Source organism: Plodia interpunctella, chromosome 15 (assembly GCF_027563975.2).
Source record: "Plodia interpunctella isolate USDA-ARS_2022_Savannah chromosome 15, ilPloInte3.2, whole genome shotgun sequence".
Lineage (NCBI taxonomy): Eukaryota > Metazoa > Arthropoda > Insecta > Lepidoptera > Pyralidae > Plodia > Plodia interpunctella.
In genome coordinates this window covers 4,355,986-4,379,393 of record NC_071308.1, presented here as the reverse complement: position 1 = coordinate 4,379,393, position 23,408 = coordinate 4,355,986, and the positions used below count along the sequence as shown (strand labels likewise).

General features: G+C 34.7%; 1 protein-coding gene across 2 annotated transcripts in view; it reads right to left on the bottom strand.

Moving 5' to 3' along the window:
* Positions 1-3,124: 3,124 nt before the first annotated feature.
* The window catches only part of LOC128675734 (hemicentin-2-like), a 92,548-nt gene continuing 72,264 nt past the window's right edge, over positions 3,125-23,408 (bottom strand). For both annotated transcript variants that reach the window (XM_053755327.1, XM_053755325.1), the window contains exons 4-7: positions 21,585-21,795; positions 19,177-19,276; positions 15,147-15,304; positions 3,125-7,951 (exon numbers count right to left, since the gene is read on the bottom strand). In XM_053755327.1, coding sequence (XP_053611302.1) covers positions 7,680-7,951; positions 15,147-15,304; positions 19,177-19,276; positions 21,585-21,795 — 741 coding nt within the window. In that variant the 3' untranslated portion in view covers positions 3,125-7,679. The remainder of the gene's footprint in view (positions 7,952-15,146; positions 15,305-19,176; positions 19,277-21,584; positions 21,796-23,408) is intronic.

The following is a 23,408-nucleotide window of genomic DNA, read 5'->3' as shown; positions in this document are numbered from 1 at the left end:
AAATCGTGTTCCATTTTACGAGGTAAACGACAGGACATCACGCTGGCCGAACATGTCTTTCGGGGGGAATTATGAAAATATCAGGACGATAACAGGCAGGAGGCGGTCACCGAAATTTGCTCCTCAATAAGGGTGGATGACAAACGAGCGACCCGGTGACTCGGCGGAACTAACAAAATAGATGCTGCCTCCCGGGCGAAAGCCATCCTGACTCACGTTGTCTCTTTTCTATAAATCTTGAATGTCGCGAAGGTTATAAGCGGTTGTGGATTTATCAATATCTATAGGTTTGTCTGCCTTGCTTTCATATATCCTGTTTCATATTACAACAATAAAAAAACTGAAGATTTTGTTGAAAATAAAGCATTACATTTTAATGCCAATGAGAAATGTTATACAAAATTGGCTGCTTGAGTACCTATAAAGATAGGATATTTTATTTCAGTGTTTTATATAAAGATCCTTATTCTGTTTATATCATATATATCTCAGGAAAAAGTAAATGAATAAAAAATCTCATCATAGGCATCCTTTACCCGTTGCTCCAACATGAAATGATATTTTCATGTAAGTCTTGTGGCCACATCTCTCTCGGGTCCCGAAGTTACGGTCACGTTTTGAGAATGTATTTTTACTATTAGCTTTGTGACCCGCCATTCGAACCTTTCTCGCTAAATTGGAAATCTTTTGGGTTGAATTCACAACAAACTCGTGTGATCACTTACGCCTATCGCAGCTTTCATTCAAATGAGAAATGTTTCATTTGAAACTATTTGAGGTGTGATAATTCATTTGGGTACTGTCGCCAAGTGGAATGTATAAAATATATAGGATAGGATTATATCGTTTTTTTTTTGTTGGTTTAGTCTACTTTGAAGTTATAATATTTAGACAGATAGCTAACCTATCAAAATGTGGTTAGGTGAATAATTTTGCGAATGACTACTTATGTAGCGGGTGAGTTGCACCGTTAAATTTGATGTTGATTTTAACCAGCGCGCCGCTGAGTTTGGGCTTTGGACAAATTGCGTACTTTGCGTTTTTCTGCGTACGACTTCAAAGTTGATGATGCAACTTACCCTAATTATTTGTACCTACAAATTATTCCGGACTGCAATGAGACCGACTCCCAGAACTGAGACCTATGGTATTATTGACACGTAAACCTCTTCGACTCATCGACTTCGTGCGCAATATATGTCACCCCCTTTGGCTCGGAACGCGCACACATTTGAATCGCGCTACTAAATAAAGAAGTCTGTTATTTTTTGCTTTCCCTTTCTGTGTCATGTAGTGTCTATGGAAGAAAAAAGAGACAATAAACTGCTTTTTAATTTGATACTATAAACTACCATACGTTCAGCAACAGAAGTTCGAGAAAAAAAATAATCCGAATTTCAGCTTTATATTTCAAATATTTTTAACGAAAGTTTTGTTTAATATTAAGCGATTATTTTCGTTTTGACATAAAAAAAACAAATGATATAGTCTTAATAACTATGTATTTGTCAACAAAACTGAACATATTTTTCAAAGTATAGATAAGTAATATTTTAGTTATCGTTATTTTTGAACGTGAAAGTACTAGTCAGCGCACTTTTTGACAAGTCACAAACTGTATTACAAAGTATATTTGACATTTTAACGCTTTTGTAAAAGTATTTTTTTAGAATACCTTGTTTAATTAGAATAACTCCCATGAAGTTTCAACAATTATATTTGCCTAAAAAAAATACAATAATTATATAATTATACTTTTGCAAGTCAATATTTTTTTTCGAAATTCCACCATGACAGCTTCTGAGCGAAAGTATGTAAAGTTAAACGTAATCTCTCCGAGCGTAAGATTTTAATTGAAAATCTCGTCAATTAAAGTCACCTGTACAATAAATTTTTTATTGTCCATTGACAACGTATTTGTTGAGATGATATAGGTTTTAAAAATAGATGCCTTGAACGTGAAAATGCAATGCGTTCAGAATTGAAATGTTTTGTTAACAAAGAGTAACCAGACGCTCATTGTTACCAATAGGACTCGGTACTGATTTAACTGCATTCGTTTTGATTTGTATTGTAGTCAAAACCGGACCAGCTCAGAAGAAATTGCTATTTTCTATTTACATTTGTACTTAGACATATTTCATTTATTTTCGGTTGGAACGGGATAGAATACAGAGACACAGATTTTAAAATGTTTTGAAAACAATTTCATGCTCCATATGGATGTATGTTTTCAAAATGAAATGAAATAAAATCTGTGTCCCGGGGCCCTGGCTCTCTCCTCTAATGGTATATATACTGTAGCACACTTTACTAATTATAGTTCTCACACTTTCTCTCTCTCTCTCTCATCTGAGCGCTTTCCTGGTTTCTTTTGCAGCCATTGAACGACGGAGCCCAGGGTCCGGTTGGTACTTTTTCGTCTCCACTTTGTACAGTCGTCGGCAGCCCTACGTGTCATGCCATTGGCACCTATATCATCTTAAGTTCTCACACTCATTGGAGCATATTCCTGATTCCTTACTTGTTGTAGAGCGTCGGAGCCAGGGTCCTTCTTTGTTACTGTATGGTTCGGAGTATTTATATGATCAAATGATGCTCATGCATGCAAAGATTTTAAACAAAATGAGTAGGTAGTGCCTAAATAGAGTACAAATGTTATTTTCAGGATATGAAAAAATTCTACCTAGAAGGTAATACGCCTCACATTAGTTGCCGTCGGTATCCTCATATATTTGGTTTGATAGAGTGTCTTTCCAACGCGCAACCCTTTCACATATATCAAGTTAAATGATTCTCTTAGTCGAAAATATACTCGATCTGGGCACGAAAGGCAGAAAACATGCGCTCACTCTTTTCCTTTCGTTTATATAGCCTCGGCCTACCCTCAATCCAGCCTCCCCTACCCCATTCTGTGGTCACATTACTTAATACAATGAACTTTTTCACCCAACCGAGGGATGAATTCTTTTCGGCAGATTATTTTTTTATATAGACGGCAACTTTAGCCGAATCTGTTTAATCTAACTTTGTCCTACAAATTTAATTAAAAGAAATACCTTCAGCTTAAATAAAAATAACATATACTTATACTTATCCAATTTATAAAAGAAAACTACACGTCTTCTTGCAATAGTTTTTATTCTATTCTGTATTGTTTACAAATGTTAATTAACAGTTTAAATACGTCTACTATAATATAGTTATACACAACCCTTTTTTAACTACGCTTTAACGACTGAAATTTAAAAAAATAATTAATTAGGTCGACTTCCGCGGTCCCTAACCAAAAGGGCTGTGAATCTGGTACCAGCTTAAAATATATTTTTTATGCACAAACAATCGAAACAAATACTGTAAAAAGATTTTAAGCCGACAAAAAAATCACAATAAATCGGGATTAAATAATTATATTTACATCCAATATTTACACACCTATAGCTATATATACAATCGATCGATTATTTTTCTTAGAACAAGAATTGTGAATTCACATTAATCTATCAATTACAAATGTTAAATATGAGCTAGATCATTCAGAAAACTTTATTTTACATTTTTACTCGTCCACGACAAAGAAATCAAGCGTGATAACACCAGTTAGTAAGCTACAAAAGATATCAGAAATGTCGAAAATAGTAGAACGATAATAAAATGCCCTAAAGGCCGTATGTCTCTTGACATTTTCTTCCGTCCGTTTAGTAAGGAGTCGTAAATTTGTTTGTCCCGCCTTTTCGACATAAGTACAAGGACGAGTGCTGAATAAAAACAACTGGCTTGGAGATTGTTTCTTGCCGATCTGGCTCGACTGAAATCGGAACAGCTAGATGCCACCGTAAATTGTAAATACAGTTTGTAACTTCGCTCAATTGTGAACTGCAAAAACCGTTTTCAACTAGCCACTTTCTAACTAGTCAAATCAGATACTTTTCTAACTGTCAAAACAAAAGTAGTTGTATGACAGCGATGTGTTATGACGTCACGATTTTGGAGTTTTCACATTCTTATTAAACTTTAATTAATATGATATAAACGAGTTAATGAATAAGTTTTAAATTAATTAAAAAGTGATAAATTTAAAACGACATAATTTTATCTTTTTTCAGACATTAGAATATAACACTTTATGCATTTTCTACCTACATGCATTTTCTATCTGGTCAAGTAGCCCAATTGTAAACGGTTTTTAATGCACTAGTTCTCTTTAGTTTATCAAATTGAGACGTAACGCAAATGATATTTTATATTGTTTGCAATAAATGCGTGATTCATTCTTAACTTTTCAACAATGTGCATATCTGTAGCTCGCCCCGGGATCCAATCCCGTAAAAATAATTATTCAATACCAAATATTAAATAACAACATGAAGTATATACTTACTTCATAACTGTTTTTTTGGTGTCAACACACCAGTCGTATTAAGTACGCTAACAAATTGATTTAAGAAAACTTTTCCACTTTAAACTTTTCTAATCTCATTAGCTTTGGAAGGAGCAATAATAATGCGTACTTATAGTCCTATAGAAAAGGCAAAAATATTTAATTTTTATACAAACAATTTTTTATATACTTTTTCTCCGAAATAGTTTATTATTAAAATAATTAATTTTCTTTACATAAAATCATTAATCCAACATCAATCTTCGTAATTAAATTTACTGATATTAATAAGTTTATGGACTTCAATTTGTTAATACTTTGGGTACTAGGTACCGTAAAAATCAATCAATTATCAGAAAATTTCATATTCTCCTATATGTGGCGTCCCGGTGGGTAATATAATATCGTTACGTCGATGTCATCAAATATATTTTTTATAGAAATGTCTTTGACAAAATTGATATTATTTGGTCGTTCTAATTTTATAAATGATGGCGTTGATTAATTATGACTCAACTTGTTTGAAAAATATATAGGCTTGATTGTGTACAAACAACATTTTAAACATTTTATTTAAATATAAGTATTTGTGATCTTGCAACAATCATTATAAAAACACATAATAAACTACAGAGTTCTCATGTATGACAGTACCAAAAAATATCTATCTACAGTAAGAGAAAGCCTCATCAGTTATCTTGCTGAGACATTTTTATTAGTTAGTGAAAACTAGCTGGTTACCAAATTCTAGTAAACCGTACAGTGAATGTCCGTGAAATAGAACTTTTGCAAATTTAGACACAAAATCGACCAATCATATCGTAAAAATATAACTTTTCTGTCAAATAAATCTTAACTTGTCTAGGACCAAAATGGTCTCTAACTGGATGGAATGAGTGTCGATCACCACAGACCAAACAATAACCAATCGTTCGCCCGTGACCGATTGTCTATCAGATTCCGAGAAACGACCAGCTCCATGTATTTTTGGATCAGGAGGTTTTGGAAACTAAATGTTCTTGTGAGCACATTGACTGTGGTTCAGTATCGAAGTCTGTATTAATAGTCACTTTGAACACATAACTACATGTACGTACATACAGTAAACAGCGCATTTAACTACCAAAAATTACTGAAAATTCGATTTTACTGCCACTGTTGCAAGATTCATGCGGGGTAATATGACTTGACTACGATTTAACAGGAATTTAACCTTTTTTATTTTGGAAATATTGAGATAAAATGTACCCTATGTCACTTAAGAATTATGCAGCTTCCTACTGGTGAAAAATTTTAGAAATCAGTTGAGTAGTTCCTTTACACACAAACTTTACAAGCACTTTCTCTGTATGATATACATGTCAGTGTTAGATACGTGTACTGTATGCGTAGTGCGACTTTGCTATTTACATCTCACCATCATCGAGTTGATTCGAAGTGAGCCAATTACAGTGCGTTATTGTGGCGCAAGAATAACCAAACCGCAATGTGATTGGTTCGCTGCGTCTCACTTCGAATCGAATCGATAGTGAGATAAGAAATACAAACCTGCACCTCGCGCTCTGTATAACAAACGTCACGTTTCATGCGATCGTTCAAACTCCACTCTTATTGTGACTATTACGTCTGCTACGTCGCAAGTAACATCAGCTTACCGAAAACTTATTTATCTAATATATTAGTTAATTAAAAAAGAAAACGATTCGTGTTTATTTTCTTTAATATAGTACATTTAGTCTGTATTCGTTACATCTTGGTAAATGCATACAAATACCAATACCGCGGGAAGAGAAACTTCTCGAGAGTTACTTCTGATAACTCGCAAAAGTTTAATGATAGGAAAGCACGTAGCAATTTCTCAGCGGAACATATTTCTTCTCTGTCAAAATTATACGAAACACAAGGTACGCAGCGAAGTTTGGATTTTGATGGTGAAATATTGAAATACTTAAGTTTCAACAAACGCGTGCGCTACCTCTTGCTTTAACAACAACTTTTTCCAAGTAATAATCAAAAGATGACTGAAGTATTTTTTTTCCTGTTTATCTTCAATACAGTCAATATTAAACTATTATTTGCATAAAATAGGGTAGACGCAGAGGTAGATTATGAAATTTACACAGCACGCATAAAAATGTTTTTGAAGATTATTGAAATAAGTAATTTGTGTCTTCAAATACGAATTCTCATAATATATACCTACTCAGACAGAAAATTATATTAAAGTAGACGTAGCATAATGTTAAATAAGATAAAACGCATGTAGGTCATTATATGACTAGTTTATCTTGGTAGGAGATTCTACTCTCGCCAAATGTTTGCGCATCTTGATCGAAGGCAAATAACGTGGTAAAGAGAGCAACTGCGGGATTATCCACCATTACATAGATAAGGTTGCTTAGATTCAATGTTGGTTTATACCAGATTGGGAAGATCGGTTTGTTCGCGTAATCCTAATCTCCCCCTAGAAAACGCTCGCGCTCATATAACGTCTGTTTTTATTAATTAGGTATCTACTCCATTCGATACAGTTCGAAAATAATATAGTTCGTTATTGCAGTCCTTTATTCTATTGAAATTACTTCAAATAATATTTTACCGGTATTCCAGATGGAAATTAATACATATTTAATTGAGTTTTTATTCTCTAGTTGCTGGTTACTGCTTCAAGTGAGAATAAAATTTAATATCATATTAATATCATGTAAATAAATCGAACAGAATCAAAATAATAATAAAACACAAATATTAAGTTAGATTTATTTTGCAAATAAAAAAATAAAACGTTTTTAAATCAAATTTAGTTATTAATATTAATAATAACCTTGTCAAAAATCTCCAATAACGCCATTTTTTGAATAATATAAATGAAAACTATCTAGTTTTCAAAACATATATAAAATATACAGATGAAATGCATGGGGTGAATGGGTGTGGAACTTATTAGATGAAGACGAGCGCAGTTGCTGAAAAAACAAAGGATATTCAGCTGGAGATAATCTCGCAACGGGCGATCGTAACATAAACGCTCGCTAATGCTATTAAACCATTTCTAAATTCTGATAACAAGTCATGCAAGGATTCATCTTAAAAATAAAATTTTGGAAGCGTAAATTGACAACGTTTTAATAATTTTCGACTTAATTGTTTCAAATTAGAATTTTACAAAAATCTATTCTCGTTGTATTTAATACTTCGACATAACAGAACGACATTACTTATAATTACCTAATATTGTAAATGTACAATTCTTCCTTGTTTAGAACGATTGGGAAGATTCTATTTGGCTGAAAATTGGTCATCTTAAAGACAGCCTTAGAGTTGAGCAAGCCGTGATAATGTCAACTATTTGGTTTGCAGACAGAATGGTGATGAGCAGAGTGGCTGTGGAGATCCAAGGCGCAATGATTGGTATTATGAAGAGCATCCAAGTGTTCGGTTGGTGGAAGGTGGTGATGAGGCAGACGGTGCTGAGGATGGCCCGGTCGAAGCGAGGGGGCGTTGACCCCGAGCTCTGCATGGCCGCCGGACGCTCCCCGCTTAGCACGTGGACAATCACCGAGGCAGACTCTGTTGGACATTTCGTTTCAATTTAATATACACTTACACGCGAGTTACGAGTAAGCCACTATAAATTATACACCAAAACTTCCTCTAGAATCATTGTCATATATACTAGTTGTTCGCCGCGAACTTAGACCTTGCGAATACAATACATTTTTACAAAATTGTGAACACTTCAAAAATTATTTAACCGATTTTGTCACTCCACGGACTTAAACATTCTATTGACAGATCCTATATACCTTATAAATTTCATCAAAATCAGACCAACAGTTCGAAACGCGATGAGCGTTACAAACATCCATACATATAAAAATTATTTTTCCCAAATTGATTTGTAGACAATTAAAAAAACCTGCAACAAAATTCGTAGTTGCGTAGTGTTAAAGATCTATGGCGACAGCGGGAAGTGACTTATGTATTATGTATTTGAAGTAAATATTGAGATATAGGTACTAAACGGTTTGGCATAAAAATAGGCTGAATGCTCGATAAATAGAAACCCTTTTTTTGAAAGCTAGATGATAAAAATTGCATTAATTTCATCATCATCATTATATTCTGTATGTATTGTTTTTCCCTTATTGATGTAATAAAGGATGCCCCGTGTTTGGTGTGAAGGTTTGATTGGCAGAAAATGACGTATGGCAATAATTTCAACTTTTGTTGACTTCTTATTTAATGAAGTTTATATAAATACATAATATGTATTTGTTCCTCAAAATTTCAAAACGTGGTTATTGACAATTTTTACCACACATATAAGAATATTACATGTACTTATTTATCTGTGTTAATATTACATGTACTTATTTTTACCACTAAATGTGTGTAGACACGTAAAGTGATACGTGCTTACGTGCAGTCTAATCAAAACACGTCATTAAAAATCAATTTGTGTGTGTTTTGTGTAGGTAGTAACCAAACCAGCTTTCAAAAAAATCAATACGCAATTTTACACTGGTATTAAGATATCCTGTCTATATAAATCCAAGGAATTTAAGTAAGCTTGAAATCAGAAAAGCAAGATTGGAAGAAATAAACAAGGAAAACCATTACGAATTTCTACAGAAATACAATTTATGCCGAAAATGTAAAATTTATTATTAAATTTTGAAAAATAGCTTTCATTTTTTATTTTTCGATAACAGTCAATGACCATTTAGAATCTTTCGATTTATTCTTTAGATTTTGATTACAATTAAGCAGATTTTCAAATGATTTGATAAAACCGGTAACAAATTTATCGCTTCAATACATTATCGAAACGGTTTCGGTGTCAGCTGTTCCATATTTGGTAATTATATTTATGAGATTTGTAACGGCGATAGGCATAATGTGAAATATCTGCCTGTTCCATGCAATTAATTTGTTATTGAATTTATTTATTGGCTCATAAATGTTAGGTAACTTATCCAAACAGAGCGATATTGTTATAACATATTTAATTTAGCTGTTTAATCTTAACCGTATAGGTATGTAATATTTTAATTTAGTTTGTTCAATCTAGATGGCGCTGTTCGAAATTAGAACTCGACATGGTTTCGTTTTTGCTATATACCTATGTGTAAAGATACAATGATAATAAATGTCTACGTTCCGGGAGTTTTGGCTTTGATTCAGATCACCCAGGCTCGGTATACCTTTGGCCAAGGGTCCCTACGAGTCGGATCGATTTTTGAAGAAATATGCACTTGGCAGTTCCTAAGTAATAAATAGTGTGAAGTGGCGCTAGTGGTGAAGCAAAGTGAAAATGCAATGAAGTAGTAAGTGATGCAAGAAAAACTGTAAGTACATTTGATTAGTAAAAAATTCAAGTAAATTAGGACTTGTAAAATTTTCAAGGCGTAGATTCTAGGACTTAGAATAATTCGAGAAAAAGTGACGAGACGAGGAATCTATGCCGGATTTCATAGCGGTGGTAAACAAATCTAAACACTTAGAAAATTTTCGAAACTAAAATTTTGGACTTAGAAAATTTTTGAAGAAAAATAGTTAAAGTATAAAATTGAATACTTTAACCATGGAAGGCTCTATAAAAGTAATGAAACACTTGTATAGTCAGATAGAAAAAGGAAAAAGTAATTTTAAAAAGTCTCCGAAGGAAAGAATCACCGAATCGTATGTGTCGACGCGTTTGGAAAGTTTAGAAACAATTATAGAGAAGTTTTCAGAGAAGCATGAATACATCATAGCTACATATAAAGAGAAAGAAGTTGAAACTTATATAGAAAGTGATATTTACAATATGGGCTATGAAATGTATATTAATTATAAAACAGAGTTAAAATCTGCGCTGAAAATGTTGTCTCCAAGTACGTCACGTGCGACGCCGTCGTTGTCTGAGAGCACGGATAAGAATAAGGATTGTCCGATTGTTAGACTACCGAAGATAACTATACCGATTTTCACCGGTAAATACACAGAGTGGTCATCATTCAAGCATCTGTTCCAGTCTCTTATTCATAACAACTCCTCACTCGATGACGTTCAGCGACTACATTATCTGAAGACGCAAGTAAGAGGAGAAGCTGAACAGTTAATCAAATACATTCCTATTACGCATGATAATTATAAAAAGTGTTGGAAATTGTTGCAAAATAGGTTTGATAATAAGAGGTATTTATCTAATTGTATTCTTAAGCGTTTGTTTAACCTAAAGCCTATGAATTATGAGTCTTCTCAAGCTTTAAAAGATTTAATCGATACGACAACTGATTGTATTCATGAATTAACTAACTTGGAAATTAAAGTCGACACTTGGGATGTAATTATAATTTATATAATTAGTCAGAAATTGGACGCTGAAACTAGAAAACAGTGGGAAATCCATGTTAATAATTGCGGTGAGGATTTGCCTTCTTTCCTTTTGTTCAAAGACTTTATAGAGTCACGTTATCGCGCGTTAGAGTTTGTTGAGCCCACTAAAAACAAGCCTAAGTTAAATCTTAATCACATACAACCAAAAGTCCTGCACACTACTTCAACTTCAACCTGCCCTCATTGTAATGATGAACATAAGATCTATTCGTGTAGTAAGTTTGTTAGTGAAGACGTATCTAGTCGTCAGAATATTGTTAAAAATCTTGGACTTTGTTTTAATTGTCTCGGCAGCGGCCACTCAGGGAAGGCTTGCCGTGGCAATACGAGATGCCGTCTATGTAAAAGAAAACACCACACACTTCTTCATGGAAACAATACATTCACAGTTGCGGTAGCTACCGAGCAGTCAGGGATTGAGCAAAGTCAACCGGAACCGTCCACTGAGACGAGCGAGACCACAAGTATTGTAAGCCATTTTGTGACAGGAATGGGGTCAACTCAAACCCTATTAGCCACAGCCCTGGTAAAGGCTGAGTCCAAAAATGGTTCTCCTCTGATATTAAGAGCTCTGCTAGACCAAGGGTCTCAAGCATCTTTTATATCAGAAGCAGCCGTACAGTTGTTACGACTGAATAAGATTGCTGAGGCAAGCAATATATCAGGTTTAGGCGGTGGTCTGAGCGGCTTAACCTCAAAATATGTGGTTAAGGTCAAGATTCAGTCGCTCTACGATCCAACCTTTAAGTTGCAAGTGAAAGCACATGTTCTTCAAACGGTGACCACTGTGTTACCACAAAAGAAGTTCAGGCCAACTACTTGGACTGAGCTTGGCCGCATTAGTTTGGCTGATCCACAGTATAATTCGCCTAATAGAATCGATGTTCTGTTAGGCTCCGAGGTGTATTGTGCTGTCCTGAAACAAGGGTTGATTAAAAGCCCTAATGGTTTGGTTATTGCTCAGGATACTCACCTTGGATGGGTGTTGTCGGGTCAAGTTGACGGCTATGATGGAGAACAAGCTGCATGTCATAACATTGTTATGAGCTTTCATGTTAATTTAGAAGATAACGAACTTCTCAAGAAATTTTGGGAGATTGAAGATGAACCTAGTCCAAAGAAACGTATATTGACTGCGGAAGAACAGGATTGCGAAAATCATTTCAACATGACAACCCGTAGAGATGAGACTGGTCGTTATGTGGTAGAATTACCTTTTCGTCCAAATGCTCGTAGAGACTACGGTGATACTAGGTCAGTCGCTGTAAAACGCTTGTTTAGTCTGGAAAAGAGATTAGATAAGAACAGTCAAATGAAAGAGAATTATTCTCAAGTAATAGAAGAATATTTGGAACTTGGGCATATGGAGAAGGTTCACGATAAGTCATCGACCATAGAAAGTAAAGTATGGTTACCTCATCATGCTGTTGTTCGGTTGGACAGAAGTACGACTAAAACTAGAGTGGTTTTTAATACAGCCGATCGAAGCGCTAATGGATTATCGTTAAATGATACGTTGATGGTGGGTCCAACGCTTCAAATGGATTTACGTCATTTGATCATGCGTTGGCGTTCTCATCCCATATGTCTCACAGCCGATATCGTTAAAATGTATCGGAAAATTAAAGTGGCTGAAAAACATACAGATTTTCAGAGGATTGTATGGCGATCGGAAGATGGAGTTATACAAGACTATCGTCTTTTAACTGTCACTTTCGGCACCTCATGTGCTCCTTATTTAGCTGTAAAGGCATTACAGCAAGTAGCTGTGGATGAAGGTCGTGGTTTCCCGAATGCGGCAAGTAGAGTTCTGACGGATTTCTACATGGACGATCTTCTCACCGGCGCTGAGACAGAAGAAGAGGCTTTTACAGTATATAAAGAAATGAATGAATTGCTAAGTAAGGGAGGATTCCAGTTACAAAAATGGACATGTAACCGAGTAGCTTTGTTTGGGGGAACTGAACTGGAAATGGAAAGGGAGCTAAAGGAAAATGATGTCACTAAAATAGTAGGTATTGCTTGGAATCGTCGCACGGATGAGTTTGGTTATAAACTAAAAATCTCTCCTGATGCTTCTGCTCCTGAAACTAAACGAGAAGTGATTAGTGAAATCTGTCGTTTGTATGATCCACTAAGGTGGATAGCTCCATGTATTATAACAACAAAGGTCTTTATCCAAAAACTATGGATTGCTGGATTGAGCTGGGATGATAAATTACCACCGGGGCTTATTCAAGAGTGGTATCAATATCGCAAGGAATTACTGAAGTTGGAATGTTATCACATTCCAAGGTGGGTCCATAGGAGAAATAGCGATATAAACATAGAGTTACACGGGTTTAGTGACGCTTCTAGCTCAGCCTATGCTGCAGTAGTTTATATCCGTTGTGTTACTGTGGATAATAATATTTATACTCACCTGGTAACTGCTAAGACGAAGGTGGCACCCATCAAGCAAATATCCATTCCGCTGTGCGCCGCGGTTCTGGTCACCAAGCTGCTCCTGGAAGTATCTGAAATTCTAAATATTGATAAGTCAGAGATACATGCCTGGACGGATTCGACAATAGTGTTGGCTTGGTTGGCGGACCATCCAAGTCGTTGGAAGACGTTTGTCGCCAACAGAACTTCAGAGATACTTACCTCATTAAATGCTACTCAGTGGTCGTACGTCCAGACTAAGGAAAATCCTGTTGACTGCGCGTCACGAGGTATTTCGCCATCAGAGTTATTAGAGCACAAGTTATGGAAGAATGGTCCAAGCTGGTTGCAGAGTAGCACAATACAGTATGTAAAACCACATTCTATTTGCACCAAGACAGAATTAGAAAAGCGCCAGATAAAAGTACATACTGGTTGTGTGGGAAACTGTGAAGAGATGGAAGATATTTATGAAAGATTTTGTAGCTTACGAAAACTAATAAGAGTAATTGCTTATTGCAGAAAAAATTTACGTTTGAAGAATGCTACTGCAAAAGAAACTAAATTTTTATCTTACCTTACTGCTAGGGAGATTCAGTCAGCTCTTCCATGTTGTATACTCCTTCATCAGCGTCACTGGTTTTCTGAATGGTCTATATTTCTGAGAAATAAAAATATTAATAGTAAAAGTAAAATATCTATGTTAACCTTTTATTCACACAGAAATGGATTATTCAAAATTGAAAATAGAATAAAGAAATCAGACTTACCTGATTGGAGAGAACATCCTTTGATTTTCCATAGATGGAAATCTAAAACTATACAACTGAGAACAGGTGATGTTTTATTAGTGTGCGAGGATAACTTAACTTGCCTCCCACAAAGTTTCTCTATGGCGAAGTTGAAAAAGTGCATACTGGAAAGCATAATTTACTCAGGATTGTAGCATTTTACAAAAATGTCGCTTATTCAACGTCCAATTTCAAAACTTTGCCCTTTACCTGTAAATAACGAGTAGGATTTACTCATGTCTAGTTATTAAATATTTATGTTTTCTTTATTTAAAGGTTCTTGTTTACATTATGTATGTATTGGTTTCTAACGTTAACATGAAATAGTTTAATTTTTATGCCAAGTGCTCCACAGTGTTTACAGTCCACTGATATGTTTTATATTGTTTGTTAACGATCATTTACATTCTGTTTGCTTATATACCGATGATTCTTTTGCATGCTAATTTGATGTGAGTAACAATTCAGTTTGTAAAGCTATTTTAGATGTTTTTTCAGTTTATTAAGGACCGATGGTCCTTGGTGGGCGATATGTTTAATCTTAACCGTATAGGTATGTAATATTTTAATTTAGTTTGTTCAATCTAGATGGCGCTGTTCGAAATTAGAACTCGACATGGTTTCGTTTTTGCTATATACCTATGTGTAAAGATACAATGATAATAAATGTCTACGTTCCGGGAGTTTTGGCTTTGATTCAGATCACCCAGGCTCGGTATACCTTTGGCCATTAGCTTTGTATTTGCTGTTTGTGGTAAGGAATATTGAGTAATTTTCAATCTTTTGTGTGTCCGACTGTTAAAAAAAGCTTTACTTAAGTTACATACAAAGTAAGCTACATACGAAACGTATGGGAAAATATGAGGAATGAATTAGAGAATATATAATGATTGTAGAGTACTCGTATAATAAATATCGTATAATAAATATTCGGTGTAGACTTTGAAATGAATATTTTTAAAATTCAATATTGTAGGTATCTATTTTTGTAGATTTCTCCCTCATTTTTGTGATAAAAGAAAGATTTCAGAGGTAATATCAGTTCAAATTATTACGAAACATGAATATAATGTATAAAAATGAGCATGAAGTTACTTACTAAATTTGATAACACTAGTAGCGGGTCACCCAACAGTGGGTCAATACAGGTTTAAAAAAATAAATACCAGAGCTGCTAGGTGCACACGTGTAGTTGCCAGAGTCATGCGGCGCTGCGCGTGCGATCAGTAGTCTGCTCGTGCGCGTGCGCTGCTCAGTCTCCACGCTGATGCCGCCGCGCTGCGCATAGTTAACCACTTGCTCCCCGCGGTACCAGTAGATGAAACTGGAACAAACAACTTTTCAGTATTTATAATAACCACAAGGAGAAATTCCACTCCACTACAGTCTAATTTACACGTAACTTCTTCTTGTGCTGTATTGCGCTTTACTACTAAGCTATGGAATAAACTTCCCTCAGCAGTGTTCCCTAATAGTTTCAACATTGGGGCTTTCAAGTAAAGAGTCGTGCTCGACCTGCATGCTCGTTTACCCAATGTACCATAAAAAAACAACATAGTTTTAGTCATAATAGGTAATACTGCTGACCTTATATAAATTGGGATAAGGGTAGGCGGACTAATCCTTAGTCTGTGACATAAAGATACACTTCTGGAGTGCCGCCTGTACTGGTATGGTCACGTCTTGTGAAAACCGATAAACCATATGAAGAATAGAAGAAAAATAGAAGGCTTTCTTCCCTTCTACGCAACGGATTATAAAAAAATTTACATACCAATAAAATTTACAAAACAATTCGCGTACAAAGTCTGACTTATCCCAGATATCGATTTCTTCCAGTCAACCAAGGTAGCAATCGGAAGAACGCCATGAGAGAGAGAGAATATTATGAATCGAATGTTTTAAAATTGATACCTACATTATTTATTTACTTCAGTAATATCTACAATAGTAGATCTACATTTACGACCAGCAATAGTATTGAATATCTCAAAGCCGATCAAACGTAATGTCTTATTATGGTCTAACGGTCATTAATCATACATAGCTACGTGGTAATCTAATTAACTAGTTGTGTGTTCTGTGTATCTCTGAATTCTGAGTTTGAATACATTGCTGTAACATATGACTCCTTTGTAAATTGTGCAAAAAAGAGTTCATATATCTATTTATCTATCCTGAAGACATAATTAGGTACCTACTTTACTAATCCATTTAACCATCTAGTTACAAACCAACCATCTCTACTGTCAAATAATATTAAAATTCTATTTTCCGGTGAAGGATAACATGGAAACCGGTGCACTAGTTGGCTATGTCATTTTCAAGAGTGTTTACGACAACTTTCCGCTAGATGGCGGTAGTTGTATAAGTCATGTCAGATGTATTTAGGCTGAATTAGCAATGAAACATTGGATAAAACATTATTTGTGTTGAAAGACAGAATTAACGTATTTTGAGGAAACCGTAACCAACAAAAATTCATTGGAAATTCGTTGCAAATAACATGCACTTGTCTGAATATTGTACATTGCCCAAATCCATTATGTGTAACTAATTTTATTCTAGATCTAATTTCGCAGAAACTAAATTGGTTAGATAACGTGGCGCGCCGCGTCTGTAGGTTTTAGAAGCTATTTCAGAAATTTACTAGCTAAACACTTAATTATTCATAACACTAACGATATTCTAAAATACTTTATGGTAGTAACTATAAATATATATTTTTATAGGAAAATATACTTATAGTTATGATGGGTCTACCGCTTCAGGCCACTTGGGTATTTTTTTAATTGAACAGTATTGCATAAAAATACAATTTGTAAAAGGACAATAAGCGAACTTAATTATAAAGACATTATCTAATCCCTTAGAGTCGTACAGATATTGCTATGTATACTTTTAGAGCCAGCAAGAAATACCTAATAGGCCATGATATTTAATTTCACACTCTAAATAACCAAAATATTATATTTTTATTTTCGTATACCTATTATTTATTTAGTTCAATTATATAAATTCCTCGTACAGTATAACATAAATACAAGTTTACTTGAAACTATTACAAATTAAAATCAGCCCCTTAAGGTTTCTGGCCCAAAATATTGATAATTAATTTGCTACTTATATTTCCACGCCATTTCGTTCGATTACTAAGATCTCTTTCATAAGAGTCATTATGAGTTTATATAGGTAGGATGTATATATAACTCACGAGGTGATCTAAATAAAAAATGTCATTTTGTGTCCTCACACAAGGCATATCATCCCATCGATATTCAAATTGAAGTCCCTCGCGGAAAGATCTCAAACACAGGGTCCCCATTAAATGGTGATAGGCAAAGAATGCCTCACTTAGGGACCCGTACCGACCCTTTTATCTGGAAATAAGCTTATCATGTTTATGGATGCGAAGACTAAATGTATAGACGCAGCTTGGTGTGAAAAGGTACACGATAACACACTCCCATTATAAGGTCGTAGGGCCTGAAAGATGGGTCACCTATTCACCAGCGCATTACGTGTTAAGTGCTCTTTTTCAATGAGACATCAATCGTCTTGCTAGATAAAAATAAACGACTCTAAAAATAGATATTCTTCTTTCGATGAGGTGTCATGTTTAGTCGCCTATTGGCTATTGACGTATGCACACAATGACTTGACATCCTACTAGTGTGCACGATTCCTCACGATGATCTTTATTTGTTATGTTCTGTATTTAGAGTTTCATTTCAAAACATAGATTTGTGGCGAAATATTGAAAACGTCTATAATAGTATCTGTGGTAAGAATACGTTAGTTTACAGATAAGTAAGATGTTTCATATAATTTTTTGTCTTAAATCCAGCAAGATACCCAGAAGCGTCCTAGTTCGGAATTCAAAGATTTAGGAATACGCGAAGATCGGAGTAAAAAAGACTGTTCATTTTGTAGCGTTGACAAGCCAAGAACAGAATTAGCTGGTCCATTTTCAAAGTCAAATACGTTTTGAGTTTATATGAGATGTGTGTTTGCTCACAGCACATGTAATTGTGAAATTATTCACTCATAAAGCTATATTGTAGCTGAAATTGGCAACATTGCGGCACTGTGTTAAATTGCCCGTACACTTTACTCGTTGTACAAACAATATTATGGAGAACAACCGGTTGACATATAAGTGCGAAATTTTTGTGTCGTCAATTTTTGAAATCGTAACAATATGAAACTAGTTGGCTTTAAATAACATTGAATATTAAAGAAAATATAAATAGAGTAAATATTTTATACTACCGCTGCCAACTTAAGGTTAACAGTTAACTATAAAATTGTTCCAGTACTAGAAGACTGATAATCCGTCTGGTGCTTGAACTGACGTCCACAAAGATAAATATTAATGATAAAAGTATTTATAATCTACAATTTAAAAAACATATACATTTTTTTATTAACCACGTAATGAATTTTTGTATAATACTTGAATTGCTTATAATACTTGTCGTCACTGAAAAGGCAAGAAAATATTCCAAGTTTTTCCATTAACATTTAAAGACACTTTTTCATTTCATTTACACCCACTTACGAAGGGTCATGATTGGAAATCAGCAGGCCTTAAAATGAGCGGAAACGTTATACTTTTTGAATGGTAGAGTTTCTCAGAGTTTACATGGCTTATTAGAAAACTAATTTTTAGCTTTCTTCGAAATTGATTGGGTATTATGTAAAGATTTTGAAATCGCATATTACGAAAGAAAAATGAGCTACAAAACAAATAATATTAATGAAAAAATTTTGAAATTCCGTTTCACGACAAAATAAACACGTTACTTTGGTGCACTTAGGAGCTAGACGTAATTCTTAAAAAATAAGAAAGAGCACAAAGAAAACATTATGGAACTGTTATACACGCGACGTCAGTTTCGTGACTCACTCATGCCACTTGATGGCATAATTTCCTCACCCTGTGGGTTCCGTACTATGTAAGTGACGCACGTGAGATTATGTTTTCTAAGTTTTTAGTTAGTTGCCCCAGTCCTATCTGTCTCTAATAGAATCTTGCAAGTTAAATACCAAGTTCCGTTTGCACTACAGTATAGAAATATTTCACGTTATTTCAATTTCCATGACTATGATATATAGTTATGATAAACTCTAATTAGGCTCTCGAGTCTTCTATAAGTGCGTTTATGGCCTTGATGATTAGGTCGGCTATCTCACCTGGGTGGATCCGGTGCGTACTTGGCGACGCAGGTCAGGTTGATGTCTGACCCAGCTCGGACGAACAGCTCCGGCCCGGACAGGATCTCGGCTTTGGATACTGTTGGTAAGAAAATATATTAAGATATACATGTTTAGTAGAAATCACAAGGAACAGTACTGTGAAATGTGTGTAAACTAGCCTGCAATTGTTTAACCGTATCAATTTTAACTTAAACTCATATAAGTACAGATAAAGGTTACATTTAATTCAGATTAGATTATGCGATATCTAAGTTTATAAATGTATAGATAAAATTTACTTGATACGATGTGCGACATTGTAGATGTGCTACGAAAAGTCGTAGTGTCGTAGATGTACTACGCAATTTCGTAGCATTCGATGATTACTATTGTAACACATTTACGTCTGACAGCATCACGTCTTTATTCTTAGCGAGGTAGACAGAGCTAGGTTCCTAGCATATGAGAAGTTTATAGCTATTTCTCTTGATTCATATGGGGAAAAGAACATTAAGATCAGCGTAGAATACTTGAGACTAAGACATACCCACATATATTTATAAATATTTGTTAGTATAAATATAATATTTTATGTTTATATATTTTTATTGCAGAGAAAAATATATTTAATATTTGTCGGAAAAACTTTTACAGAAAAAGTTACAAAACAGAAAATACTGGAGATACTGAAGTTTTAAAATATAATTACCATCAAATCTATTGAATTAAGGTAAGAAAAACATTATAAATAAAATATTGACGCGTTAATGAAGTTTGGCATTAACTTTAACTAATTAATTATTAATTTAATTCTTCAAGTTTTGTACATAATTATTTGTGTTGCAAACTTTCATACTTTGAAGTTAGAATTCACTTAAATATTGAGATAATTAAATTTTGACTTTCTTCACGTGACAGTTCGACTTCTTTGACCTCATCCTCATTTGGATCAGCCTACGTGACAAACTGAAACTGAATTTTGAGCCTATGTTTGGTCTCGGATCGTTAACTAAGTCTGTTCAGAATTGCATGCGAATCAGCCCAGCGGAAAGCGTGACAGACAGACGGAAAGAAAGGCACACTTTCGAATTTACAACATTGATGTAGAAAAGGCAAAATAAAATGTTGTTATTTATAAATTTCCTTAGAGATTTGCCTTAGAGACGTGGCAAAACTTCTGACAAGATTGGCCGATGACATAACGCATGTAATAGGTAGGACTTCGATGAGAAGCGCTCAAGACAGTGTGGCGTATGCAAGAGGAGACCTACACTCAGTGGTGGACACAATAGTTGAAGAAGAAAAAAAGTGCCAGAATCCCCAAAACTAGTTTTGGAGATTCTGGCATAGCAGCCGTAAATATGAGAAAGAGAAATAAAACTAAACAGGACAAAAGATTGTCTTGTTTAGTGTATGACAAAGGGGTTATAAGTTACCTAAGAATATATAATACACAAAATGATATATGGCAATTATAATATCACGAGACGGTTAGAATATTGAGTTGGTACAACTGATTTGGTTTTCTGTTTTCCAAATAAATTAAATTGTTGAAGATCGGGTCAAAAAGGCAGAGCTACAATTTCTACAGACAACTACTGCAATAATGTTCCCTGTTTATCACTTCGGCAAATATTTCGTCTGTTGAAAACAAGGCAAGAACAATAGAAAGTCTATTTTAGTTTGAAACTACACGACTGACTGCCAGAGAATAATTTAAACTAGACAAAATGTAAAACAGTTTTAATTTTTTAATGATAATGGTATTGATCAATTTTCATTCCATTTTTATTTCCGCTGGAGATGCTGTGACACAGTTTTAGAAATACGCGATTGGATACTATTTTTTAAATAACAAATTGCTTTTCAACGAAGCTGTCAGAGACATATACGTCATGGCGAATGATAATAAATATGAAACTGTGGCTCATGGCTCCTCTCATGTCGTTCCATTTTTCATACAAATTTTCACTCTTCATTACAGATTTTTTAGAAATAAAGTAGCTCAAGTCTTTGTCTACGTATATTACAAATTTCGTTAAAATCAATTCACCTGTTTAACAGTGACAGACAGATTTTTTCATTTATTATATTAGTATAAATTTCGAAAACCTCTGTGGTCTAATGATCATCACGCCGAACACTAGAGGTCCCGGTTTGATCCCTGGACAGGTGGACGATGAAAAATAATCTTTTTTAGATTGACCTGGGTATTGGATTTTTATTTATATTATATGATATAAAATATAGTATAGTTGAGTTAGTATTGTATAACTCAAGTCTTGAACTTACTTTAGGGCTAACTCAATTTGTGTGATTTGTCCAATGTATGTGGACGTAAAGTAGTGGAGTACGTACGTACGTTTGGTGGAGTATTAGTATATTTTAATATATAGATTACTTACCAACTACAGTAAGTCGGAAAGACAGACTGATTTTCGGCTCAGTAGAGACTTGGCACTCATAAGCGCCTGAGTCGCGGGGCTGAGCGGGTGCCACTCTGAGCGTCCACTCATCTGAGCCGTCAGCGTGAAGCGCGGCGAAGCGGGCGTCACTGCTGTACGTGTGGACTCCCACTGTCAAAATGTGGAGGTCCCGCTTACGGATCCAGGATACCTGAGAATTAAATTAAATGTTGACGTGTCTTGTAATAAATATGAAAAAGAACTGACAAAAAATGCCAGTTTTATGGAACTACTGGGAGACAGAAATGCCAGTTGTGGAACTGGAGATAAAACAACTTCTCCTTTCGAGTGTATTAATTGTTCACACTGGTGTCCGATTACATTCAAGTAATTAAAAGACATCTGATATGATTTTGACCCTTTTTACTTAGTCACTACTGCTTGGCACCGGTATTTGTATAATTACAGCTATTAAATGGTAATTTTTAATTTCCTATGACACTACTAGTAAAAAGCAAATTTTCAATTTTGACGGCTACCTATCACATTTAGCAATACAACTAGGATACGACAGATAAAGTGAGCTTAACCAACAGCTAAAATATTTTGCTCACAAAATATACGTAAAATAAAAATATTCAATAAATGTCATCGTCATAATGTACAGTGAACCACATCTCAAATAATCCGTAGATATATATAGATATACAGAATTGCTTGTTTGCTATTTACTGTACAACTAACAAACGCGCGTTACTGATAATTCCGTTTAGAGCCAGTTACTACTTAGATGGCGGTGTTAAATACGCGACGACAGAGTAATTGTATACTAAAATCTTTCCATTTATTGCGGCTGCCGCGTTCGAATTTGTATTCTAACCGGTTCAGAAAGGGGTTTAAAACTTTCTTCGCGACACGGTTTAAAGCGTGGCGGAGACAGAACTAACTGGATATTCCCGTTCATTCTTTTTCTCCGGAGAAGTTTTTATAGGTCAAACCTAGATCAACCGGGATTGGTCTCATTGCGGGCGCAAACGACATTGACAGTGCTTACTGTAGATTGCGTTATGTAAATTGGCCCACTGAGTTGAGGCCATTTTTACTGATCGACACCAATTTGATTCTCGCTTAGCTCTAACTTCATTTTAATTGATTGTCTTTTGAGATATTTTTACTATGTTGTTCTGTTTTATATTAGACGGTGTCAAAGTTCTCGAAATAAGTCTATAATAGGGCCTTAATTACACTCAATGTATAAAAGCAGAAACGAATTCGATAGTTTGTTCAGGTTAGATTAAAACAAAGTAATTTGTTTAAAGTTCGGGTGATACCAAATTGTCTGTAGTTTTAATTATATTTCTGGTAAACCTCAAGGAACTAAGCAATTTTGAGGATCCAATTTAGAAATTATTAAGCAAAAATAGTGTTCTCCTATATTAGCCTCAACTTGAAGTATTATTGAAAATCTCCTTGACCGGCGTACCGGACAGCTACACTGGAGAACCTGGGTTCGAAACCCGGTCAATGGAAAATGATCTTTCCAGATTGACCTGGGTCTTGGATGTATAATTCAATATGTGTGATTTGTCCCTATATATTTATTTAATCGCAAATTAAAAAATATATAAAATGTAAATTTATAATTTTCCAGATATAGCTAAGAACGCTCTCGATTTGCACGATTTTGCAAGTTAAATAAATCTTATAAAAATAGTCGCAATACACTTCTTAGATAAAGCTTAGATCAATTCAGTAATTCTTGGAATTCGGAATGTTTTCATGAGGAAAATATTGCAAATTCCCACGGAAGTCAGGGCACAAGTC